Here is a 24,281-nt window from a genome sequence, read left to right on the forward strand (position 1 = left end):
GAAAAGCTAAGAGTTTGTTTATTAGTAAGAGGCAGCTTTTTTCCTCGAATTTAACGTTGGAAATAAGAAAGAACAAAGAAACTAATAAAGAATTGCATCTGGAGTATAGCTCTCTATGGGTCTGAAACGTGGATTATTGGTAAGGCTGAGGGAAAGACTCTAAATGCGTTTGAAGTGTGGTGTTGGAGGCGAATGCTTAAAATAAAATGGACTAACAGAGTCACGAATGAGGACTAAATTCCAAAGGGCGGTGGAAAAGAGATCTCTTCTGAATTTTCTCAGGGACCTACGACATTTTTGAATTGGACACATAATAAGATAAAACACATTCACGTAAAGTATTCTGGAACATAATACATATTGATGGACATAGGGGTGGAAGGCCCCGGCTACAGTATCTGAGACAAATGACGAAGGATCCGGATGCTATGAGCTATGAAGAATTGAAGAGAGTAGCAATGGACAGATTCGGATGGAAGGCTGCCAAACAATCAAACGATTGAGCTAAAGAAGAATATGTCCTTCTCAACTTCATTGCCTTGAATGTTTATCACCGTCACAACAATAATTTAGATAATTCTTATACGATGTAGTATCCAAGCAGATTTTAATGCCATGTAAACATAGGTTTTAAAATTTCCTGATTGTTTTGTAATGTGTCTTGGTTTGATTCAAATAAAATTAAAAAAATACACTTGTTTTTTGTTAAGAAATAAGTCAGAATTTTATATTTTTGGCCTACTATAATATGGCTAAACAAAATCATTTTTTCACCATGTTCTACTGATTGCTCTCAGGGAGAATTCCTGTTCGGTCCTTAGTATAGATTGAAGCTTTTGAGTGTTCCTCATTTCAGGAGCCATCTACAACTGATATTGATCCAATGATTCTACTTCTCTTTTAATCCTGTTGAATAAGTGATGCACATTAGCTGGACATCCACATAAACACACCAAAACACATGCGTATGTATACACACTACATATCTGTAGCCAGACTACGGATTCAATTCCTTGGGAAATCAACAGCATGAATATGGAATGCGTAGAGTGTCAAAATCCTTTGAGAATTGAGAACTGAACTGGTCGATTGGGTTTCGTGTTGCAGGTCCTATTGCCAGCCTCAAGCCTCCTGCAGATGAGTTCAGTTCGAGAGGCATGCTGTAAATTCCTAATGCGACAGCTGCATCCTTCAAATTGCCTTGGCATTCGGAGCTTCGCAGGTAATACCACTTTTCAATCTACTGCAAACTCTCAAGTGCAGCACAATTTATAGCCATTCGAAGCAATTTTATAGTCAGTAGAAGCCACCTATCTATCTATCTTTAAATGATTTGGCATATTTATGTAATGCGAAACCTGTTGATTCGTAAATTATTGTGTACCGTAGGTGAACGGAGAAACGTTTTACGTATTGTAAATAATTTATGTATTATAACATATAAATTTAAGGGATTTGATAGGTTCTAACTAAATACATTTGAAGATTGTATTGTTATTCACAATGTTAAAACTATAATATTGTGATGTAATATATCGTGCTGTAAGGCTTGTGGAATAAACTGATTCTTATAAAGTTCGTGATATAACATTTTTAAAAGATGATTTCAACATTTTTTTACAAGTTTTTACTGAAATTGTCTAGAATGATTTCTTTAGGCACGTGTGTGTATGTGTGAGAGAATGTAATTCATGAGAATAAGAGATATTCTTATTGCGCCCCAACTTATACTCAATTTTTCGTATCAAAAAGTGTTTGACGGAGTCGGGGTATGAGGTTGGAATGTAAGAAGAATTCCAACACTGAAGGATGAAAAGCTCACCAACTCGTTTGTGAGCAATATTTTAGTGGTCTGGAGAACATTACTCAACTATTTTCCAAGTTTCCAATTTCTTACACAGCTTCAGTTTTCCGGTTGTTTTTCAAAGACAAGAGTGAATTCTAGTCTTCTTTCGAAAGAAAAAGACTTTATGGTCTTTTGAGACTACCGAGTTTCTTGAGTTTCCTAGTTCCTACCTTCAATTACAAATCCAAATTCTAACGCCCACTTTCAATTCATTCCTTGTTTCTTTTCTATTAAAATGGGCTATCATTGATATTTGGAGCTACATATTATCAAACTGTAGAGGTTCCGATTTGCTTAGCAGATGTCGTGTTCAAATTTGCTACCTAATTTTGAAACTGAAGATAGAATTTTGTAACTGAGAGGGAAGATAGTTTGTGGATTGATCAGTTTTGAACAAATTTATGAAGAAAATGCATTACAATAAATTGATAAAGGTTTTTGAACGGTCTTTAATCATATTTTTAAATCTATACTCAACTCAATAATAATGCTCAATCGTCAATACTGTACAGAAAATGCGAAGCAGTTGTTACACTCAACCATCAGAATATTTAGATGAATACTGAGTTATTAAATATTTTACCTCTGGGAAATCATTCAAAAATATTTCAAAAGCGAGCATGGAGAATTTAGTAGAGAGTGCGTAGGGTAGGGTAATAGAGTTGGGAGCCAATTCACTTTCCTTCTCATCCAATGACAATCATTTCTGTCTTCCCCCAACCCTCCAAGTCCGTACTCCCGTCTGGCTATTCATTACAAAACCATTGTTCAAGTTTTGCATTCATTATTCAACTTTCATTCAAAATGGGAAAGTCTATTGTAGTGGTGTAAATTTCCTTTGCATCTTTTCTTGCGAATTAGTTTGTGAGTGATATGTAAATTACAATCATAATTAACTTTGTGATTGAACCCCCAGAGGGTCATAGTGGGTCAGACACTGAAGTTTTATTGATGTTTGAGCAACAAACCTTCTGAATTTTTACTATATTTCATTATTTAGAAAGCTTGATCATTCACGAGTTTCCATCGATTGTTAGTAATGTACTCACGAGTTGATTTGATTATCATCATTTATCAATGACTTCAAACATCTATTTATTATGTTTGAGAATTTCAATTAGTCATAATTATTTAATTCAGACACAACTCGAAAAAATCTGGTGTGGCGCACTCACACAACTTTCCTTGCCGTTATGAGAATTGATCACCTGACGCTAGTGTTCCTGCGCATCTCAAGTCTACTATTCAAAGATTTGAGCCAGCTGGTGACAGGGTAATAACGCTGGAGACACACAAGGTGTGCTATCTCTTCATAGTGAATGATTTAATAGAATCAACAGTTGCCAAAATTTTTCAATTGAATAATACATTTTCTCAAATTTTGAGCTTATTTTCAATTTTAGGTGAAAATGTTACTGGACATAATTTGAAGAGATTTCCATGCTCAATTTTTCCCACTCGAAATTTTTTGTTTAAATTATATCTGAGACCTGATAATTGGAAATCTAAAATCGAACTTTGCATAGATGGGGCGGAGCTCCTGAAATTTTTACAGATATAGGACTTGTGGCAGTTGATAGAGCTTATCAATTAGGTATTTCTTTATCAATTAGGTAGACTATTTTAGGTATAAATTTGATCAAAATCTTTGGAGCCGTTTTCGAGAAAATCGCGAAAAACCCTGTTTTTGACAACATTTTCTCCATTTCAGCCGCCATCTTGAATCGCATTCGATCGAAATTGTTCGTGTCAGATCCTTATATTGTGAGGACCTTAAGTTCCAAATTTCAAGACATTCCGTTATTTGGGAGATGAGATATCGTGTACACAGACGCACATACACTCATACACACACACACACACACACACACACACACACACACACACACACACACACACACACACACACACACACACACAAATACCCAAAAACCACTTTTTTGGACTCAGGGGACCTTAAAACGTATAGAAATTTAGAAATTGGAGTACCTTAATTTTTTTCGGAAAGCAATTCCTTACCTATGGTAATAGGGCAAGGAAAGTAAAACGCAAAATACGAATCTAACTCCAGTTGAGAGATACCTAATTTTATGGTTTTCCTTATAAAGCTGCTAAATTTCAAAGCGACCTAAAGTTCTACCAACTCCTTCTTCATCGTGCATTACAATTATTTGAAACAATACTTCCACGTTTTTAGAACCACAGTTTTTGTTGATGTAGCCTCGCTCACAACTCGTTTTCTACTCTCGAATACAATGTTTTTGTTGGGTTGCGTACAAAAACCTCTGAAATCTCTAGAGAGAAACTTGAGCGGTACGAATGAATTGTTCCAAGCAATTGTTGAAATGGAGGGATGGGAACAACGCAGACACTTCCCAATTAGTAGAGTTGCTGCCACGCAGACTATATAATAATTATAATATGCACTGTACGCGTATTCAAGGGAGTCCTCATTCAGTTGACTTCCTGCATTTCCCTCTGCACTTCCGAGTAGTGCACATTGCCCGTTCATTTGTGAGTCTAGTTTTTGAGAGCGCTCACAAGAGCTGAGCAAAATAATAAAGTAGGCTACTATGGTATTACTTTAACATAATGCTTGTGAGTTGGCTTTGTAGGCATCGTGTATTCAAATGAAGAATTGAAAATCACAATAATTCTCGAGTAGAGAGAACAAAAAGTTTTCTCTATCACTAATACAATGTGCAATATAAGGGTTGTTATCAAATCTTACTATGTCTCCTATTGATTGGTCAGATAGAAAAGATTGGACTTCATAGACTTGAGACAGGACTGGGTAGGAATTTGGAAATATGGTTGACGATTTCCTTTCCAATTAATCTCAGATTGCTTGGAAGTGAAAGATATTATATAAATTCTCATCGTGCATTAGCTGATCTCAGGGATATATTGAAAGAAATTCCACTCAATTCGTTAATAAATTTTTTGGACCAGAATCGTTAGGAGGAAATAATGTTTCCGACAATCCAAAATTCAAATTCTTATGTCGATAACATATTCATCACGAGTTCAACAGAAATTTAGATTCAATACAATACAAGCAATCAAGTGAAAATTAACGAGGGTCTAGTTTTGATCATTAATTCGATTGGGGCGGCTCAATCATGTCCGAGGACTTTGTCGCGTCCTTTTCGGAATATGATTGGTATTGAATTATGGAGAAGATCACGCAACATCGAGTATACCGGTAACGGAATAATTCATATGATATTCATTTGAAATGTACATTATTGGATGGATCCCAAAATAAGCTCAATTCAAATCTTTCTCATTTATTCCCCAAATATTCTCGCAAGTGGTTTGTTGCCTCTTACAGTTCCGGTCATCAAGCTGCACAAGGATTCGCACAAAGCAACAATCTGATTGGAATTCCTACAAGGCTGATGGTTGCTCTGATTGTGCTCGCTGCTATTTTCGATTACAGTTCGATGGAACAAGCCGTTTTTCAGAGCTCAGATTTTCTCTAGACCTAAACTGCTAAACTGCTTTCTCTACGCTGCTAAACTGCCGAACATTGCTGACATTTGACATTGTTATTAACCTCTGAGCAGTGACTTTCCACCCTTGCAGCAAAGGCCAGTGGAAGGATGTTTCTAATCAATATCCAACTTTACCATCGGGACACGTGCTTCACTCGCCCTGTGGGGTCATTGACTAGCAGTGGTAGACCAAAAATACTCGTAAAACAAGCATACAAGTTTAAAGACGATAACAATGGACATGACATGCAACGGCATGCTAGCTTTTCCAACAACATTCAAACTTCTTTCCCTCCCATTGTTGTAATTGGTAGCCTACATGGCTTCTGTAATGATTTAGTAGTGACTCAATCTAGTGAACTCTCATACAGAAGGTAAATTTTAATGCTAAAATCATTATTTCGTGGTTCCTATTAACTTATTGATTTTATTTCCAATTCATCAAGTATCTATTAATCTATTTATGGGAATTCTTCGTTCAAGTATCACAATAATCATATTAATACCTTCCTGATGATCTCATTAGATCCATCCTTATCTAACAAGCATTTTCTAATCGGCTAACTCTGTTTATAATTGTATTCTTGCTTCATGATTTTTAAGTATCTCTTATTTAATAAATAACCAGTCATATAAGGACATACATAGTTTAATACTGAATTACACAAAGTATCATAAAGTATACAGTAGTGTTTTACTAAAAAATACTATAATTATTGGATTAGAGTCGTTTTAAATGAAACAAGTCGTATTCTAGTAAAGACAAAAATCAACTACATGATGGAGATGGATGGATAGGGTGATATTTGCAAGCTTTCTCTCCTCAAGATTTGTGGAAACTAGAAGTAAGTATACCTTATCAATCCACGATGATTTTTCAAATTCGATTGATTGATTGAGTACTTTATTTATGTAGATTACAATATACAATATATACATTATATATTATATATTATTGTATATTATATATTTGATTATATACTGGCTTATACACTTATATACAATAGCTTACAATACAGCAAAATTATAGATGAATTTACATAATATAGACTAAGAAAATAATTATTGAACTGTATATGATATGAAAAAGCAATTTGTAATATAATAACTATAGATAATAATCATATTGTTATGCATCTACATAAATTGGCGGAGCTTTGGACATATCAATGTCCATTCTTCGGAAAGAATATTAAAAATATCCTCCCCACTAACTCTCTACCAAAACGTTAATTTCGTTATTTAAACTAAGGATTTATTTACTAATGGAAATATTGTAAAAGTTTTAATCAATATGAATATTAAAGAGAAAAAAACAGAAAATTTATAAAGTAAAATAATTATATAGGTAGATAACATCAAATAATTGATTAATAAAATGAAGTAGGCTGAAAGTAGATCAGGGTTATCAACTTTCAGTAATATACAGCAGTATGCAGTGGATAATTGAAATAACATGGGTTTATATAATATATATATACATACAATTCGTTCTATAACATGGTTTAAAGGTTTATATTGGTGGAATGGGTGAGGGATGGTTGTCATGTGATCGTTCTAGGGCCGGACAGTTTCAGTAATTTGTTCCAAAATATGTTTTTTTAAAGTCAGGATGAAGCTCGCTCGACTCTCGATAGACCTGATAGAAACAGGAAGTGTATTCCATGCACGACAGGCACTGACTAAGAAGGATTTTGTGAAAATAGTAGTTCGATGATTGGGTATCCTTAAAAAGTACTTTCTCCGGTTCTAGTATGTGAAGCATCTATCCTCCTACCTTCAGAGACAAATTTGAAATCATCTTTAAAATAGTTCGGATTACCGTATTTCAAGATATCTCTAACAAGCTTGACTATTCGAAAAAGCCTCTGATCGGGAAGCTTTAATGTTGAACTAGCAATGTGGGCTGGGGTGATATGATCATGGCGTTGGAGAGAGTAGACGAAACGTAGACAATAATTTTGGCAACGCTGTAGTTTATCATTCAAAGTGACTTGCATATCGTTAAGAACAGAATTACAATACATTAAATGTGGGAAGATGAGAGATTGAACCAATAATAATTTTATGTTTCTAGGGAGGATATCGTGCATTTTCTTCAATGCATGCATGGCTGAGAATACCTTTTTACAAGTTTTGTTCACTTGTTCTGACCAGTCAAGAGTATTATTCATAATAATGCCTGAATTTTTAACTGAGCTACAGTAAGGAATGTCATTACCGACATTCGATCAGTGGTGAATAAAGTTAATGAAGCACAGTTCCTCATTTGTTTGGGAATACTTCTCTAAAATAATGTAGCTTAATTGGTAATACTCGGTAGACGAGTTGGCCAATGTATTTGAGCGCTTCAGAGGACAATGACTCGAATTTGTTAAGTGCTGCTACCTAGAGCTGATGCAAAATTCAAACAATGTACTTTAGTCGCATAATGACCCCACCTGTTGAGTACATAATGCAGTTTGAAAGCAGTAACGTTGTCCCAATGGAATTGAATAAATAATCACGTGTAGCGTCGGATAGAAGTTATTGCTTTGAAAATTGCTTTCAAAACATCATGTCTTGTAGACTATGTTAGACTTATTGCTCAAAATTGACTCAATAGATAACAACAAAAGTACCTTGAGTAGTGGAAACAGAAATATAAAACAAATTACACCTGAAATACTTGAAAACGTCATAAACGAGGTTTTTATAGCTTAAAATGGCCTTAACAATCACGATCAATTTTTGAAGAAACCAAATATATTTTTATTTTTATATGATATTGATTTGATAACCCATATATATATCGATTTCTTCATGATTTAAAACTCATATACATTGATTTCTGTTTAAATACTGAAGAACCATTGATTTTCATACGGTTAGTGGATGAAACTAAGTAGGATGATCACTACGGTGTACTTCAATGTGATAAGACAGCAGTGTGATCGCTGGAGCTTACAACTCTAATCATCATAATTACCATACTTCTTAAGCCTGTTGTTAGTCCAACAATGAATTGTCTGTACTTCATGTACATTAGTCCATTATATTTCAGGGCGTTTTCTTTCAGTAAGTTCTCTGACCTGATCTGATAATAGTCTAGAATTGTTCCATATTTGTGTGACCTATTTATGATCACAGATAGAAAGATTGAATATGAGTGGTGGAGTAGCTGGTGACTGGTTTGAGGGTTGAGGGAGGAATGGGGAAGTGATACGGAAATGTATCTCTAGTTTTGAAAAGAGGGCTCCTAGAACAGTCAACATTGCATGTCTGCGTTGATCAATAGGAGACAGGAAGGGCAAAAAAGGCCCCGAGCTTTCATCTGGTCCTTTTCTGCGAAACGTACGTGCAGCATTCAACGAATGTTTACTTACGAACAGAAGGGAAATCACTCACATGTTTTTCCATGCGGGAGAACTACAAAATACTCCAAAAGGGACAGAGGAAAAAAAATGAAAAGTTACTCAAGAATTTCACAACATATCAACAGATTGCTTGGGAAATTCTCTGCAGCTATTTAGCTCATAATTAAGAGGTTTTAATATTACTTCTTGAGGTTTTCATATCCTCTGGGGGCTTTGTGAAGGTGTGTAATACATAGGTATTGTTTCTTGACATGTACGGGATAGGAAACACACGAATGACGCATCATCAGGTCTGAGCTACTGAACTGATTTACTTGAAATTTTGCTTATAGATACTTAATTTACCAAGGATGGTTATAGGCCTATTTTCATTCTGTTAATCAATTCATTATAATTTTAATAATTGAAACAATTTTATTTAATTTGTGATACAAAGTTTACCTGAGATAAAAGTCAAATCAATTTTATATATATATATATATATATATATATATATATATATATATATATATATATATAATTATAACAGTTGTTAATACTTTCAATATCAGCATGGAACTATAAAACTTAATTTTATATATTGTGCTTTAAACATACCCTTACGAAGCATGGGTTGCCTGCTAGTAATTATATGAATGTAACATTCTAGAAGGGGTATTTATATATGATCCTGTTATAGGTTCGAAGTTCAGAAGGATCTGGAATCCTCCAACAGCTCATTCTATTAATAGGAACATGGAAGCGAAAGATTAATACTAATAGAAAAGTTAATTCTGAATAAAAAAATTAACCTCACGAAATTAAGAATATAAAGAACTTGAAAAGATTGTAGACAATCTTCATGAAGGAAAAATATATGAGAGTTGAAAGAACTCGGATTTCATTACAAGTTGATAAGTAGAGAATAATAACGAGGGGATGAAAAAGATGATCATATTATTTATTTGATTTTGTTGAATGACATTTCAAGAAAAGAGCAACAGACTTTCGCCCAAATTATGGAAGAGAAATTAAGAAGGGATGGAGAAAAGAGGTAAAGTTTGATTGCTGCACATTCATCAAGATGAGAAGTGTTTTCGTATCGTTTCGATCGTATATCGGATCATAAATGTAGACTTTTAATCTGGACATATTCACTAAATCTGTTATTGAAACCAAATATTAGGTTTGAAGGCTCAGATTGATTCAAAGAAAGCAATAAATTTCAGTATAATAACTGACTTCCTATTTCGATAGGAGTCATGAATTTTTTAAACAATATAGTAAATTTGGGAAAAGATATTGTGATATTGATGTAAAGGCTTGTTAAAACCTTTACAATGCAATTGAATGTGTTCAATTCAATGAAAAAGAATATAGCATGAAGTATTGGTATACTAGTAGCAATAAAGGCCTAAGTTTTCATGAATTTAATCATGTTAGAATAGTTAAATATTATCTTACATTTCATTTCTCATGATTTGAAACAGATTTTTCAAACATGATAGAGGATTTAAAAAGGGGAAAATTTATAAGAATTCTAACAGCATTATTCATTTATTTATTTACTTTGAAAAATACGAGGTTTTTATTTGGACTTGATCATACATAAATCGGCTCACTAATAATTCTGATACACGGATTATTACCAGATTTATAATAATTGTTGGATCTTGAAAGTTAGAGTTTTGCAATCATTTCAAGAAGTGATGAATACAGAAGAGTTCCTATTGCTTCCATTTTCAGAGGTAACATATTGATTTGATATTATAAAAACTAATTATTGTAGTAGCCGTGTCTATTTTGCAAAATTATTTATTAAGGGATCATTTGTTGACGAAATGTTCTTTTCAATCTACATACGCCCATCATACTAGGTTTCTCTGCACCGTACAAAAGAGAGAGAGAGAGAGAGAGAGAGAGGAGAGAGAGAGAGAGAGAGAGAGAGAGAGAGAGAGAGATAGAGAGATTGATTGATTGAGTACTTTATTTTGAGAGAGAGAGAGAGAGATTAGCTGCCTTCATTTAAAACCTAGGGCGAAGTTAGAAGAGAGAGTGAGTGAGAAAGCAGCAAGTCTGGGGGAGAGATTCAATTAATACAGTAATTGAATGATGACATAAGACGTACCGTATAATTCGATTAAATTTGCTAGATTGATATTAGTGCTGGGTGGAAACGCACACGTTATAGACAAGTCTCTTGGATCTTTTGAGTTTTGAGTAATAATGCTTGTCATTTGTGACGCGGCAAGAAGAAAGGCTTGGCAGCACTATCAATCAATCACCGTCTGTAGACCTGCCATCAGTTGGGAACGATCCTGCACGCACCCACCAACTTATCAATAGGCCACATGCCACAATCTCAGCCACTTATGGGTTAGCGAGGATGACAATTTTCAAAAGGTGTCATTCACTGTTATTCTGAGGTGCGATTGAAAAGGAAGCTCAGTTTATGCTTCTTTAGTTCTGCAACTCATTTCAGAATCATTGGGAACTCAGGAAACATTATGATTCAAATAAAAATCTAATAAAGTACATTTTTCCTTCGAGGACTAAGCAAATAAGCTATGAAGATGAAGATTAGTAATTTCATTTAATCAAATAAGAAACGTCAAGTGCAGTAACATTATAAAAACAAATTCGTAAAATGTTGATACCATACAATACAGAAGTAGGCCTAAGCTGCCAACAAACACAATGAACCCTTTTATTAAAGCAATATGGATCAATTTGTTACATAATATTCCATGCTAAGCAAATTGAGTATGTGAGAGGCTGTTCCTGTAGCAGACATTTGATATTTTCAAACATTAAATCGTTAAAAATGATCGCATCTTCTTCAAAGTAAGATTTTTCCGATTAGCTCGACTAATCGTTAGATTTATCACTTATTCTGTTAATTCAGTATTCTGATAATATGAGAGCTGTAATAAGCAAAATTTCACAATTTTTGAACGACTAATGAATATCACCAAATCACGGTATTTATATGCTCATTTTTCTGCAGAATGGCAGAAAGCTAATTGAGTGATTTCTATGTTGAGAGTATGGAGTGCAACATAGAATGTTACATTCTATACTCTCTGTTTTCAAATCAGATAGAGTAGCCCAGGTTATTAAATGTCTGCTAGCATACTATGAAGCAGTTTGCGTTTGTTTTCAGATGTTGTGTTGTTTTTTTGCTCAGGTTGAGGAGCTAATATCAAACAGTCAACTAAACATACCTTCTGAAGAGAAGGTGTTTCTGGCTGTACTTAGTTGGGTTAAACACGATGTGGCTGAAAGAGTGCAGAACATAGGAAAGGTGAGCTGATACCTAATGGTCTACAATCAAATATTAATGATTTTTTGCACATAGATTTGTAGGAAAATAATAAAATTCATAACATGTGAAATATTAGAGAATTGAAATTAAGAAAGATGTGGGAATTTGGAGAAGTTTACAACATCAATTAATTTTACAAACGAGAAATTATAATACTTGAGAAAGTTCACAATAGTAACTCTAGTTGGTATTCATATTTATTGATTGTTAATTAATTAAATAATATGCTTCCTCACATGTTATTATTATTATTGAAGGCCTAGTTTTGAAGCTGTTATTATTATTATTGAAGGCCTAGTTTTGAAGCTGTTGTCAGCACTTATAAATTAATAACGAGATTCAAGAACTGAATTGATGGTTGATCATTGACTAGTAAATAATAAAAAATAAAATAATGAATTAGAAATTATTGAATTTTCAGCTTCTCAAACATGTGAGACTACCTCTAATGTCGAGAGATTTCCTAATGACTGCAGTAGACTCTGAAGCCTTAGTCAGGGAGAGCTCGGAATGCAAAGAGCTGCTCCTTGAAGCGATGAAATATCACCTTCTTCCAGAACAAAGATCGGCCTTAGCAACCGAACGAACCACCGAGAGGAGGCCTGAAGGCATTAAACCTTACATATTCGCTGTAGGTGGGTCATCATTGTCAACAAATGTTCTTTCTACGGCTCGAGGTTTTTATTATTTTTTATCTGTTTTCATTAAATATTTATATCATTAGTTGTCAGAAAAATTAAAACCTGAATGATGAATTTATACTTCAGCGTAATCACAATGAACATCTAATCATTAACAAACTACAAAAAAAGGATGAAACCACAGGCCACTGCCTGTATAATCATTTATAACAATTTATCGGTGTGAGTGTGGGAGGAAACTTCACACTGGGGAAGAACATACCATCTTAATCATACACTGCAACTGAACTACAGTCATGATAAACCTCAAATAGACGAGATAAATAAATAAAATAGATAAGATAAATGAATCTTATCATTTCATTTTTGCAATAAAGCAGATAATTTGTAAATTGCATAGAAATTATTCATAAAAACAATAATGCTTTGAAATAATTAAATTAGTGCTAATAATAATCGAATTGGAATGGATTATTGATTTGCTGTTTGGAAACTTGGATAAAATGAGTCCATGTAAATTTCAACCATTTCAAATAGTTTTAGATCAATAGATTTGGCAACAATAAAAAAAACACAGTAATCTTATATAATAACTTTACTGTAAACAAATTATTTTACATGAGTTGTTATTTCAACCTTATAATTAGTAATACAAGATAATTTAAATAATACCATCGCTATACAATATCTATGATCAAATTTGATTATAACTTCTTTGCAAAATAGAATCTTCAACACATATCCATGAGTTCAGGAAAATATTAAGCCCTAGAACATGATTATGATTATACAGCGTGCAAGTGGAGTATTCGTCAAGGCTATCCTCCGAAAAAATCATAAGCTTTAGCAAATGAGCTAAGTAATCTCTATCACAAACTCTTGTTAATTGCTTATTTACTTTTGCATTTGAAACAAAAATATCAGAAGAAAATCTCATTTGGTTCAATCAATCTTTTTGTTATAATACAGTGGAGCTTGGTTATAACGTCATCTAAGGGACTACACATTTAATAACGCCATTATATCAGAGTGACACTCCGCCAAAAGAGGCTGCAACATCTTAATTTTAAACCGAGGAAAGTTAAGAAACATACATAGTTTTTATATTATGGAACACGCACTTTTGATAAAGATAATTTAGAAAATACATACTTTAACATATTGTATAACTGAATCTTATCTAAAAATCATAAAGTATATTCAACGTTTATAAAGTCTAATAAAGTTTATTTTATAAAAGTTTAAAAACCAAAATATCCGTTTGGCTACTTTTGCCTTCTCAGTTCTAGGTCAAATTTTCTTGACGTTATTAATTTAAGAGTTTTTATAATTTACTGAAAATAAATTCGAGGTTTTCACAATGTGAATTACTTATAGTTTTGGCGGGACCTTTGAATAAATGACAATATAGCCGAGGCCGCAATAATAAAGTTTCACTGTATAAGTAAATTATTGAGGATTTAGAAAGAAGACGTTCAATGCATACAATTAAATACAAAGAACCCAATTGAAAAGCGCGAGACTGACTTAAGTGTATATGTACATGATGTTGTGACTTGTATTGTCATCAGGTGGCGGCAGTTTGTTTGCAATCCACAGTGAGTGTGAGTGCTACAACCCGCGCTGCGACCGCTGGCAGCCCATCGCACCCATGCTCTACAGGCGCAGCCGCAGTGGCGTCACCGGATTAGGCAAACTGCTCTATGTTGTTGGAGGGTTTGTTTCTTAATCAATGCACTCTTCCAACTCTCACTCTCACTACATATATCACTTACCTCATTATGCTTACAATAAGTAGTTGAGTTTAGTGCTTGCCACTGTTTCAGATAGTCTAGTTTTTTTTTGGTTTCTCTTTAGCAGAGTTTTTCATGAGAATATTGTGCATGATATTTTTGTGTATGTGAGAAATATTAATCTCATTTCGATGAACTGTGTGTGGAATAATATTTCTCTCTGTTATATGAACTAACATGAGTCTTCATTCTTAGTTCTCAAGAAATCATTTCGTCTTGTTATTTGTAGTTGAAAAAAGTATGAAAGTGAGATAAATATTGATTTATTAGAGTGGAAGAAAAATCCATTTCGGGAAAGTCAATAATATTATTTTAAATCGAAAATAGTTGCATATCAAGAGCTGCAGTTGATTGACATGTTATTTAACGACTTCTTCGTTAATTTTATCACATGTTTAAGTAGGGAGTTAGTTTTGCTAACAATGAGCTCCTTTGTTGGTTTTTTCTAAAAGATTGTTATTATTTGTATTTTTATTATTTTATTTGAATTGTATTGTTAGTCTTTTATTATAGAACCGTGGACTCACTGTTTTAACAATCCCCAGTTAATCATAATTGAATCACAATGTGATAAGGTCTACCTGATTCCGTGTCCAGACGATGCCTGATGTTCAAGTTTTCAATTGATGTTGACTTTTTTAATAACTCTAATCTGGTTCTTACTCCTTTCATCAATAATGGTAATGTTTGGAAAAAATATTTGATGGTTTCCTCTAAAAATGTATATTTCAGATATGATGGTGCCTCTGATCTTGCAACTGCAGAGTGTTACAATCCTCAACTTAATAAATGGAGTGCTATAACCCCCATGGGTACAAAACGTAGCTGCTTAGGCAAGTATTAAATGTAATACTGTAGTGGGATTAACTATAATAATTGATCGAACCGAAGTCTACTTTATAATATCAACGAATGACAAATAATAAGAAAACGTTAAAAATTGATTTAGTTATAAAAAAGTAATCAAGAATAAGGGTAATAAAAGCTTGTTGAATATTATGAATTTCCGTTGATAATATGTAATGATTAATACAATAATCATTATAATGTAAAAAATATAAATGATGAAGGAAAACTGTATTAAATGGTTTGGAACGAAATTTTCAAATAAAATCGTCAATAAGAAAGTGATGAATAGATAAATGAATGCTATTTCCCCATTAAGTTTGTATTATGTGAAATAAAAGTTTTTTACACTGATTTGATAAACATTTTCAATTTCATACCGGAGTTGGACGGAGAGCTGATAGGTTCCGAAGTTCAATGGCCAATGAATCTACACTACCTAACGTACCAGTACTCACTCAACAGCACCACCACACTAAAATACATAATACTGACAAAGTAAATTATTGTAGATTCCGAATAATGAGGATAGAATGAGTTTGATGAACATGAATTTCCAAGTGAAATTTTATTGAATTTTCTGCATTTTTGCTTAAATTATGTCATACAGTACAAAGCTTTACATAGGCTATAATTCGCACTCAGAAGCAAATCCATAGGTTACACGCTCATCTGATTAAAAAATGAAAATATTTTGATAATAGTTACAAGTTATAGATTAGTTTCAAGAACAATTTTGAAATACATAATAGATACAGTATCTAGTGTTAGTGATTTACTAGTTTGATAGATAATACTTGATAAGCCTTCAATTATGCAACGCATGTTTCAATTCGCTATTTAGAGATTTAGAGCATTACTTTCGATCTTGGTAATTCTTAATATTATTAAGACTGGATTACATTGAATAATCTTTAGTATGTTGATAGAAATCATTTGCCAATGATTATTATATAATTATGAAACAAGGTCAATTTGCATGATGAACTGACCTTGTACTTTTACTTATTTAATCAATACAGTATTCATATTTACAAAAAAGTTAAACAACATACGAAAAATGATAAATTACGACTTGTATGAACTATTTATTTAATTATCGTATTCATTAAAAATAAACATATATTATATTTATTGTGTTTTATGATTGATTAATATTAGATGAATAATGTTTTATCTGGTTTTTATCAGCAATATATTAGATGAATTCATCAATTAATTTAGATATTGCATATTGCTGACCGATCAGGGGTGCGTACAAGGGGGGGGGGTGGGCATGGCGCAATTTGCGCCATCAACATTTTTTGGGGGCATGATTTTTTTTATATTTTATGTAAACATTTTGAATCATGGCTGAAAAATCAAGGTATTAAATAGAGATATTATCCTAATGTAGTTAATTTTAATACTTTTTCCCACCTTTACAATGTTATATACTCAATATAAAGCATAAAAAATACAATTGATAATATTTTGTATGCAGGAGTTTTAGTAACTTTGAGCCTATGAGTTTGAAGGTAAATCTTTGACAAAAATAAATTATAACTTCAACATCCACTATTATTCTGATTTCCTCTGCTTAATTAATTTTTAATGGTCCTTTGTTTAAGTTTCCTTGATGTTGCAACTTAATTTTCTTAAAAGCACAATGATAAGTTGAATTGTAATGTACATTTTAATCTAATAATTATTTTAATCTCGAAGGCGTTTCATGATGATATTAATGTCTCTGAAATGGGAATGCAATTATAAACAACATCGCAAACTCTAGTGAATTTGACAGAATAAAAAACTTCTCTTGTCAAAAATTTGTGAAAAATATCAAATCAAGCCAATTTCAATCTTTCAAATCTACACCCTATTTACCACACAGTAATCAAGTAATTATTGTAATGCTTCATTACTTTTTTCTGTTTTGTATAACAGTCCAGTCAAATGGTCGTTTTTCAGGAAACAGCCCGAAAGAATTTTTCGCGACGGTTCTATATGTATTTAGGGTTAAGTGTAAGAGAGGGCCGACTGCGCCCTCCCAGGTATAAAATAAAGGCAGTCATTCTATTCTATTCTATTTTGGGGCGCTGAATTCTAATCTGAAATTTGCTGACATGCCAGAGGGCGGCTTCACCCCCAAAACTCCCAAAAAACAAAAATTTCGGACTTTTTTCAAGTTTTCCATTTAATCTTGAGAACTTTTCGAAAAAAGCATTCTCTAAAATATTAAAGATAATAAAATTTTTCAATAAATTGAGTGGTCGCGCAGGACTCTACGATTTTTGATTCCGGAGCTAAGAGTTTTCAAAAAAGGGGTATTTTTTTAAGGGGTTTCCAAAATTATGCAAACCCACCACTTCTACCCTATACAACTAGGATCTTTTTCTAATAATGATAGAAATCCACACGTCACGTGAATTAACAATATTAATTCTGAACCGAATTCCTTAGGTACCTATTTTTGAATTTAGTAGAGGTGGGAGGGGGAATACACCCAAAAATAGAAAATCATGTCCTACAGCCAAAATTCAAATTTTCATTATAATACCTTTTCATGGCCTTCCTAACAAAAAGAAACACATTTCGGCTGAAATCACCTTACGAGGGATATGTTCTATGAGAATCACTCGTTAGATTTCAGTATTTCCTAGTGTGGGGCACACATAAGGATACGTCCAGGATCAAAACTTAATTACTTATAACTTTTGACTGAATGATCACATCTCCTCGTACTACAGCTCGTTCATATCAGCACGTCAAGGCGGTTGAAAATCATGTATCATGTCACTAAAATTAGTTAAAAAAATAGGAAATTCCTCCTTTAGTGTATTTCAGCCCATATTTCAATGCATAGAAAAATGACCAATTTCTATATTCAAAACTGTGTGTCTCGGTAACTCAAAATGATACTTGGTCTTGATTTGAAGAAAAGAATCTCCTCTTTTATGTGAGGTGAATGATTTTTGTAAAAATATAATCGTGAAGTAAGATACGTTTGTTTCAAAAAATCAAGAAATTGCATATTTCTCTCATTTTCACAGTCTCGACAGTTTTTCGATATAAACAGTAATGCAAGATCAATTTAAGGCTACTCAGCTTATGGAGCATGAAATTTTCTCTCATTTAAGACCAATCGCAAGTTTCTATCATGTATTGTACTCAAAGTTGTGTATCTTGTGGAACACTTCAGATAAAAAATCCAAAAAGTAGTCCTGCGCGACCAGTCAATTCATTGAAAATTTTATTATCTTTAATATTATATAGAGAATACTTTTTCTCGATAAATTCAAGGTTCTCGAGATTAAATGGGAAAATTAGAAAAAGTCCAAAATTTTGGGGGTGAAGTCGCCCTCTGGCGTGTCAGCAAATTTCAGATTAGAATTCAGCGCCCCAAAATACATAGAACCAAAATACATACAAATATAGAACCGTCGCGAAAAAATTCTTTTGGGGCTGTTTCTTGAAAAACGACCATTTGACTGGACTATAAGTTGTTATCCTATTATATTAAGCGAGCAATTTCTGTATATCTGTTTATGTTTTTCTATTTTTATATCTGGTTATCTGGCTAACTGGTTATATGATTATTTATGTTCAACGGATCTCGGAAACGGCTCTAACGATTTTCACGAAATTCGGAATATAGTAGGTTTATGATATCAAAATTCGATTGCACTAGGTCTCATCCCTGAGAAAACTCCCTGAAGGACATGAGAAGGATAATTCATCCTTGGAAAAATAGATGATTATTTCGTCGTCTGTCGATAACAGAAGATGCGTGTGCCTGTGTGGGAGATCAGCTGTGTAATCAATTAGCTTATCGTATCTCGCGAGAAATCTAGAAATTTTAATTGACTCGATCAAAATACAGTAATCGGATTTGTTGACATGAGATGGTATCTATCATAATATTCAAAGTTAATCATTATTTTACAGTTCTAAGTGATTAGTGAGTGTTATTTTGTTATTCAATTTGGTATGTAAATAATCCAAATTAGAAGTTTTATGTTTTCAAATATTTGGATTAGAAATTTCACTTGGATTCAAGTGTATCCTACTTTTTGGAATATTCCAACTATAAATTATTTTATAGTGTATAAATCAAAATTCGGGGAAGAAACTGTTTTGGGCTGTGCCTGTTAGTCCTTCCCCAATCATTTTAAAGAATTGAGTTCTGTTTATCAATGAATAAATAACGAGCAAAGCTCGGTGCTCCGATATTTGGTATTAATAGATAGAATTTACAAAATGTACTTGTTCAGATGATATCTTTATTCCAAAAACCAAACCATTTAAAGATACATTTTGTTCGACTTGTGTTATTTACTCCTGTAATGTTAAAAAGTAAATACTACCAACAACACAACATCAGTGACAACCTGTTCCAATTTATGATAAATATCGGGGCACCGAGCTCCGCTCTGGAGTACCTACAAAAGCATATTAAAATTATCACTAAAAAAGAAATTATAATAAATATTCATAGTTCATACAGAAAGGTTCTATCTAATCACAGTGGATTGAGATTAATTCCCAGAGGAATGCAAAAATTTCTCTCACAAAAGCATGTTAAATTTTAATCCTGATTAATCTCACGAGAACCAAATCACAGAAGACCATCTCAAAAAGATCGCTTATCTGATTGGTTCTACTGGAATTAATCAGGATTAAAATTGAACCGGCTTTTGTACAACTGCCACTAAGTACCTGATTGAATTAGTTACAAAAGTTCAACATCTGAGTCATAATTTTGTCTCAGTCCCACACACATGCACTCGCTCACTCACTTTCATCATCAACAGGGGACGAAATTATCAGCTGTTTTTCCAAGGATGGATATATTCTTTTAATGTCCTTCAGCGAGTTTCCCCAGGGATGAAACCTAGTGCAATCGAATTTTTATATTATAAACCTATGTTCTAAATTTCGTGAGAATCGTTAGAGCCGTTTTCGAGATCCGGTGGAAGACAGGAAATGGAAATTGGCAACTGGTAGCTAATATTCAATAACAAAAAGTTGGAAAAATGATCATTGATGAATTATTGTGTTCATTCATATTCTGGTTAGTTTTATAATGAATTAAGCACATTAATTAGAAAACAATATAATCTTATTCTCATTTGAAATCCTAGGATTTTTTTTAGATAAAACAGTGAAAAGTAAATGAAAGAATAAAATAAGGAATTATATAATGTATCATAAATTTATGCTATCAAATGTGCAGTGTATAGGGGCGTACAGATTTACGCGCCTCCAACACGCTCCGCCATCGCTCCGAAAATGAACGTTACGGGAGATGTTAGCTCTTCTCGCGTTCCACTCTTGCTCCCCGGTCGATCATCAATCGACCTGCTCGAGTGACGTTCGATTGCGGAGCAGAGCGAAAGTCTGTACGCACCTTATTGGCTTCAAAAAACATTCCATTATCAACTTAAACTATGTCTATAATAGTCACTGAAGATGAATTCAAATTTCTAGGTAGCTACTACAATATCATGTAGCTTCTCATACCAACCGTACTATATCAACGTCTTTCCACAAGCATTATGACAGCATCGGAGTAAGAATCCATAATAATTCGCTTACAGAGATCAAAAGTTGTGCTAAAATTGTTCAATTCAAGAAATTACTATTCAATTGGCTGTTGCAAGACCGTTTTATTGTGTGAACGTTTTTTTTATAGTACCTGAATAAATGTATTTTGTTCACTGTGTGACTTTGTCAATTGGCATTGTTGGTTTATGACAGTAAAATTTATTTATAAAAGCCGGGATATTACCTGGGAAATGAATTCGCCCGAGTTGGTTTGAGGTTGATATTGAAGTCAGTTGATATAAATTATATACGAAATTGAAATTTTGTTTGTATTGATAATTTTATGATAAGGTGTACTCATTTATACATGCATAATGGAGATGATGGATTTGTTTGTAATAATTGTAATTAATTACAGGAATTACCGCATTCGATGGCTTGATCTACGTGTGCGGCGGATATGACGGGGCGTCCTGTCTGAGTAGCATGGAGCGCTACGATCCCCTCACCGGAGTCTGGAGTTCTTGTCCAGCCATGACAACGAGGAGGCGATACTGTAGGATTGCTGTGATAGGTACAGTGTCCAGCAATATAAAGTACTTAACATCTAATTGAAGCTATCTTGTAGTTTGAAGGCTCAAATTAATGCAATAGTTTATGTTGAGTTATATGGTTATTTGAACAACGCTTGATGTGACTTATGAAGAATTATTGCTGGGGAATAGTAGATAATCTTTCAGAATTGAGAATACCTTCCTACTCTGCAAGACATTTCTACTAAAACAATAGCAATTGTAAAACATTGAAAGACTTTTGCAAAACAAATGACCGCTACTGTGAACATGTGGGGCCAATTTACAGAAAGCTGTGTATGTGAGGCTTTATATTGTATTTTCAAATACATAAAAATATATAACTATAAATACATATAAAAATACATCAATTATGCCAAAATGTAAAATAAACTCGTAAAGTACACCTGGCAACATCTCTCGGTATTTGAACAGAGCTATTATTTTAGTTTTATTCTAAGTCATTGATAGACTGTGTCAGGGTTTATAAAACATGTCACAAGAAAGTTTCACAATATAATCTTATTCTCATTTGAAATCCTAGGATTTTTTTAGATAAAACAGTGAAAAGTAAATGAAAGAATAAAATAAGGAATTATATAATGTATCATAAATTTATGCTATCAAATGTGCAGTGTATAGGGGCGTACAGATTTACGCGCCTCCAACACGCTCCGCCATCGCTCCGAAAATGAACGTTACGGGAGATGTTAGCTCTTCTCGCGTTCCACTCTTGCTCCCCGGTCGATCATCAATCGACCTGCTCGAGTGACGTTCGATTGCGGAGCAGAGCGAAAGTCTGTACGCACCTTATTGGCTTCAAAAAACATTCCATCATCAACTCAAACTATGTCTACAATAGTCACTGAACATGAATTCAAATTTCTAGGTACCGTAGCTACTAATACAATATCGTGTAGCTTCTCATACCAACCGTACTATATCAACGTCTTTCCACAAGCATTATGACAGCATCGGAGTAAGAATCCATAATAATTCGCTTACAGAGATCAAAAGTTGTGCTAACATTGTTCAATTCAAGAAATTACTATTCAATTGGCTGTTGCAAGACCGTTTTATTGTGTGAACGTTTTTTTATAGTACCTGAATAAATGTATTTTGTTCACTGTGTGACTTTGTCAATTGGCATTGTTGGTTTATGACAGTAAAATTTATTTATAAAAGCCGGGATATTACCTGGGAAATGAATTCGCCCGAGTTGGTTTGAGGTTGATATTGAAGTCAGTTGATATAAATTATATACGAAATTGAAATTTTGTTTGTATTGATAATTTTATGATAAGGTGTACTCATTTATACATGCATAACGGAGAAGATGGATTTGTTTGTAATAATTATAATTAATTACAGGAATTACCGCATTCGATGGCTTGATCTACGTGTGCGGCGGATATGACGGGGCGTCCTGTCTGAGTAGCATGGAGCGCTACGATCCCCTCACCGGAGTCTGGAGTTCTTGTCCAGCCATGACAACGAGGAGGCGATACTGTAGGATTGCTGTGATAGGTACAGTGTCCAGCAATATAAAGTACTTAACATCCAATTGAAGCTATCTTGTAGTTTGAAGGCTCAAATTAATGCAATAGTTTATGTTGAGTTATATGGTTATTTGAACAACGCTTGATGTGACTTATGAAGAATTATTGCTGGGGAATAGTAGATAATCTTTCAGAATTGAGAATACCTTCCTACTCTGCAAGACATTTCCACTAAAACAATAGCAATTGTAAAACATTGAAAGACTTTTGCAAAACAAATGACCGCTACTGTGAACATGTGGGGCCAATTTACAGAAAGCTGTGTATGTGAGGCTTTATATTGTATTTTCAAATACATAAAAATATATAACTATAAATACATATAAAAATACATCAATTGTGCCAAAATGTAAAATAAACTCGTAAAGTACACCTGGCAACATCTCTCGGTATTTGAACAGAGCTATTATTTTAGTTTTATTCTAAGTCATTGATAGACTGTGTCAGGGTTTATAAAACATGTCACAAGAAAGTTTCAAAATGTCATCTTACTATCAAGAAAGAAATCTCACTATTGGAAGTACAGTAGTACCTATGGTAAGATACGGTGATAATAAGTAAGTGGTAGTAGTAGTAGGATGCTAGATAGTGTAGTAGTATCTATTTCATAAGGCGGACAATTTCAAAAAGTTCCTACTCATTTAAATTATTATTTAAACAAGGGCTTTTCGCTGTATGGGTCATACTTGAAATTGTATCATGGAACCACAAAGATACTATTATGCTCTATCATCAGATATCAATCATTCCTGATTGTCTCCATGACGAATCCAGCTGACATAACTCTCTGTTGACAGATAATTGCATTTACGCGCTGGGCGGTTTCGACTCGACCAATTATCAGTCGAGCGTCGAGCGACTAGATCCTAGAGAGGGCCGCTGGCAGGCTGTGCCCGCCATGAACAGTCGCCGCAGCAGCTGTGGAGTGGCCTCGCTCGATGGCCTGCTCTACTGCATCGGAGGCAACGATGGCACCATGTGCATGTCCAGTGGCGAGAAGTTCAGTTCAAGGAGGAACTCTTGGGAACCCATTGCTTCCATGCATTCTCGCAGGTCAGTACTTACTTTACTTGTCCTATACCCGCTATTATTCGTCTTTAATTATTAAGGTTGACCACTACGACAGGACATGACGTGTAAACACACAAAATGTCGTCATACATTATTGCGTCATCACAGCGAAAGGCTTCGAACAAAATGTTTTGAAGTTGGAATTTTGTATCTCTGATTTCGAGTTGTTTATTTTCTCTTCATTACCAACTCCATTTGAGGTTGAATTATTTTTGTATCATTATAATAATAAATATCAATTTTCCAGTGGTTGATTTTATTGTCTGTTTA

The 24,281-nt window shown here is 33.6% G+C and overlaps 2 protein-coding genes across 3 annotated transcripts in view; one reads left to right on the forward strand and one right to left on the reverse strand.

Moving 5' to 3' along the window:
* Positions 1-24,281, forward strand: part of LOC111048053 (kelch-like protein 17) — a 56,745-nt gene that overhangs the window by 28,695 nt on the left and 3,769 nt on the right. The window contains exons 5-13 of the mRNA XM_039433666.1: positions 1,108-1,222; positions 3,678-3,721; positions 10,364-10,426; positions 11,866-11,982; positions 12,425-12,638; positions 14,216-14,360; positions 15,170-15,270; positions 21,228-21,383; positions 23,738-23,993. Coding sequence (XP_039289600.1) covers positions 1,108-1,222; positions 3,678-3,721; positions 10,364-10,426; positions 11,866-11,982; positions 12,425-12,638; positions 14,216-14,360; positions 15,170-15,270; positions 21,228-21,383; positions 23,738-23,993 — 1,211 coding nt within the window. The remainder of the gene's footprint in view (positions 1-1,107; positions 1,223-3,677; positions 3,722-10,363; positions 10,427-11,865; positions 11,983-12,424; positions 12,639-14,215; positions 14,361-15,169; positions 15,271-21,227; positions 21,384-23,737; positions 23,994-24,281) is intronic.
* The window catches only part of LOC111048052 (ATP-dependent RNA helicase DDX54), an 82,403-nt gene continuing 58,825 nt past the window's right edge, over positions 704-24,281 (reverse strand). Inside the window, exon 14 of one of the 2 annotated variants that reach the window (XM_039433442.1) lies at positions 704-906. The gene's annotated coding sequence lies outside the window, so the exon portion shown is untranslated. Of the gene's footprint in view, positions 907-19,525; positions 19,705-24,281 lie in introns of those variants that run through there. The other variant, XM_039433433.1, reaches the window with a different exon arrangement.

This window comes from Nilaparvata lugens, chromosome 1 (genome assembly GCF_014356525.2).
Source record: "Nilaparvata lugens isolate BPH chromosome 1, ASM1435652v1, whole genome shotgun sequence".
Lineage (NCBI taxonomy): Eukaryota > Metazoa > Arthropoda > Insecta > Hemiptera > Delphacidae > Nilaparvata > Nilaparvata lugens.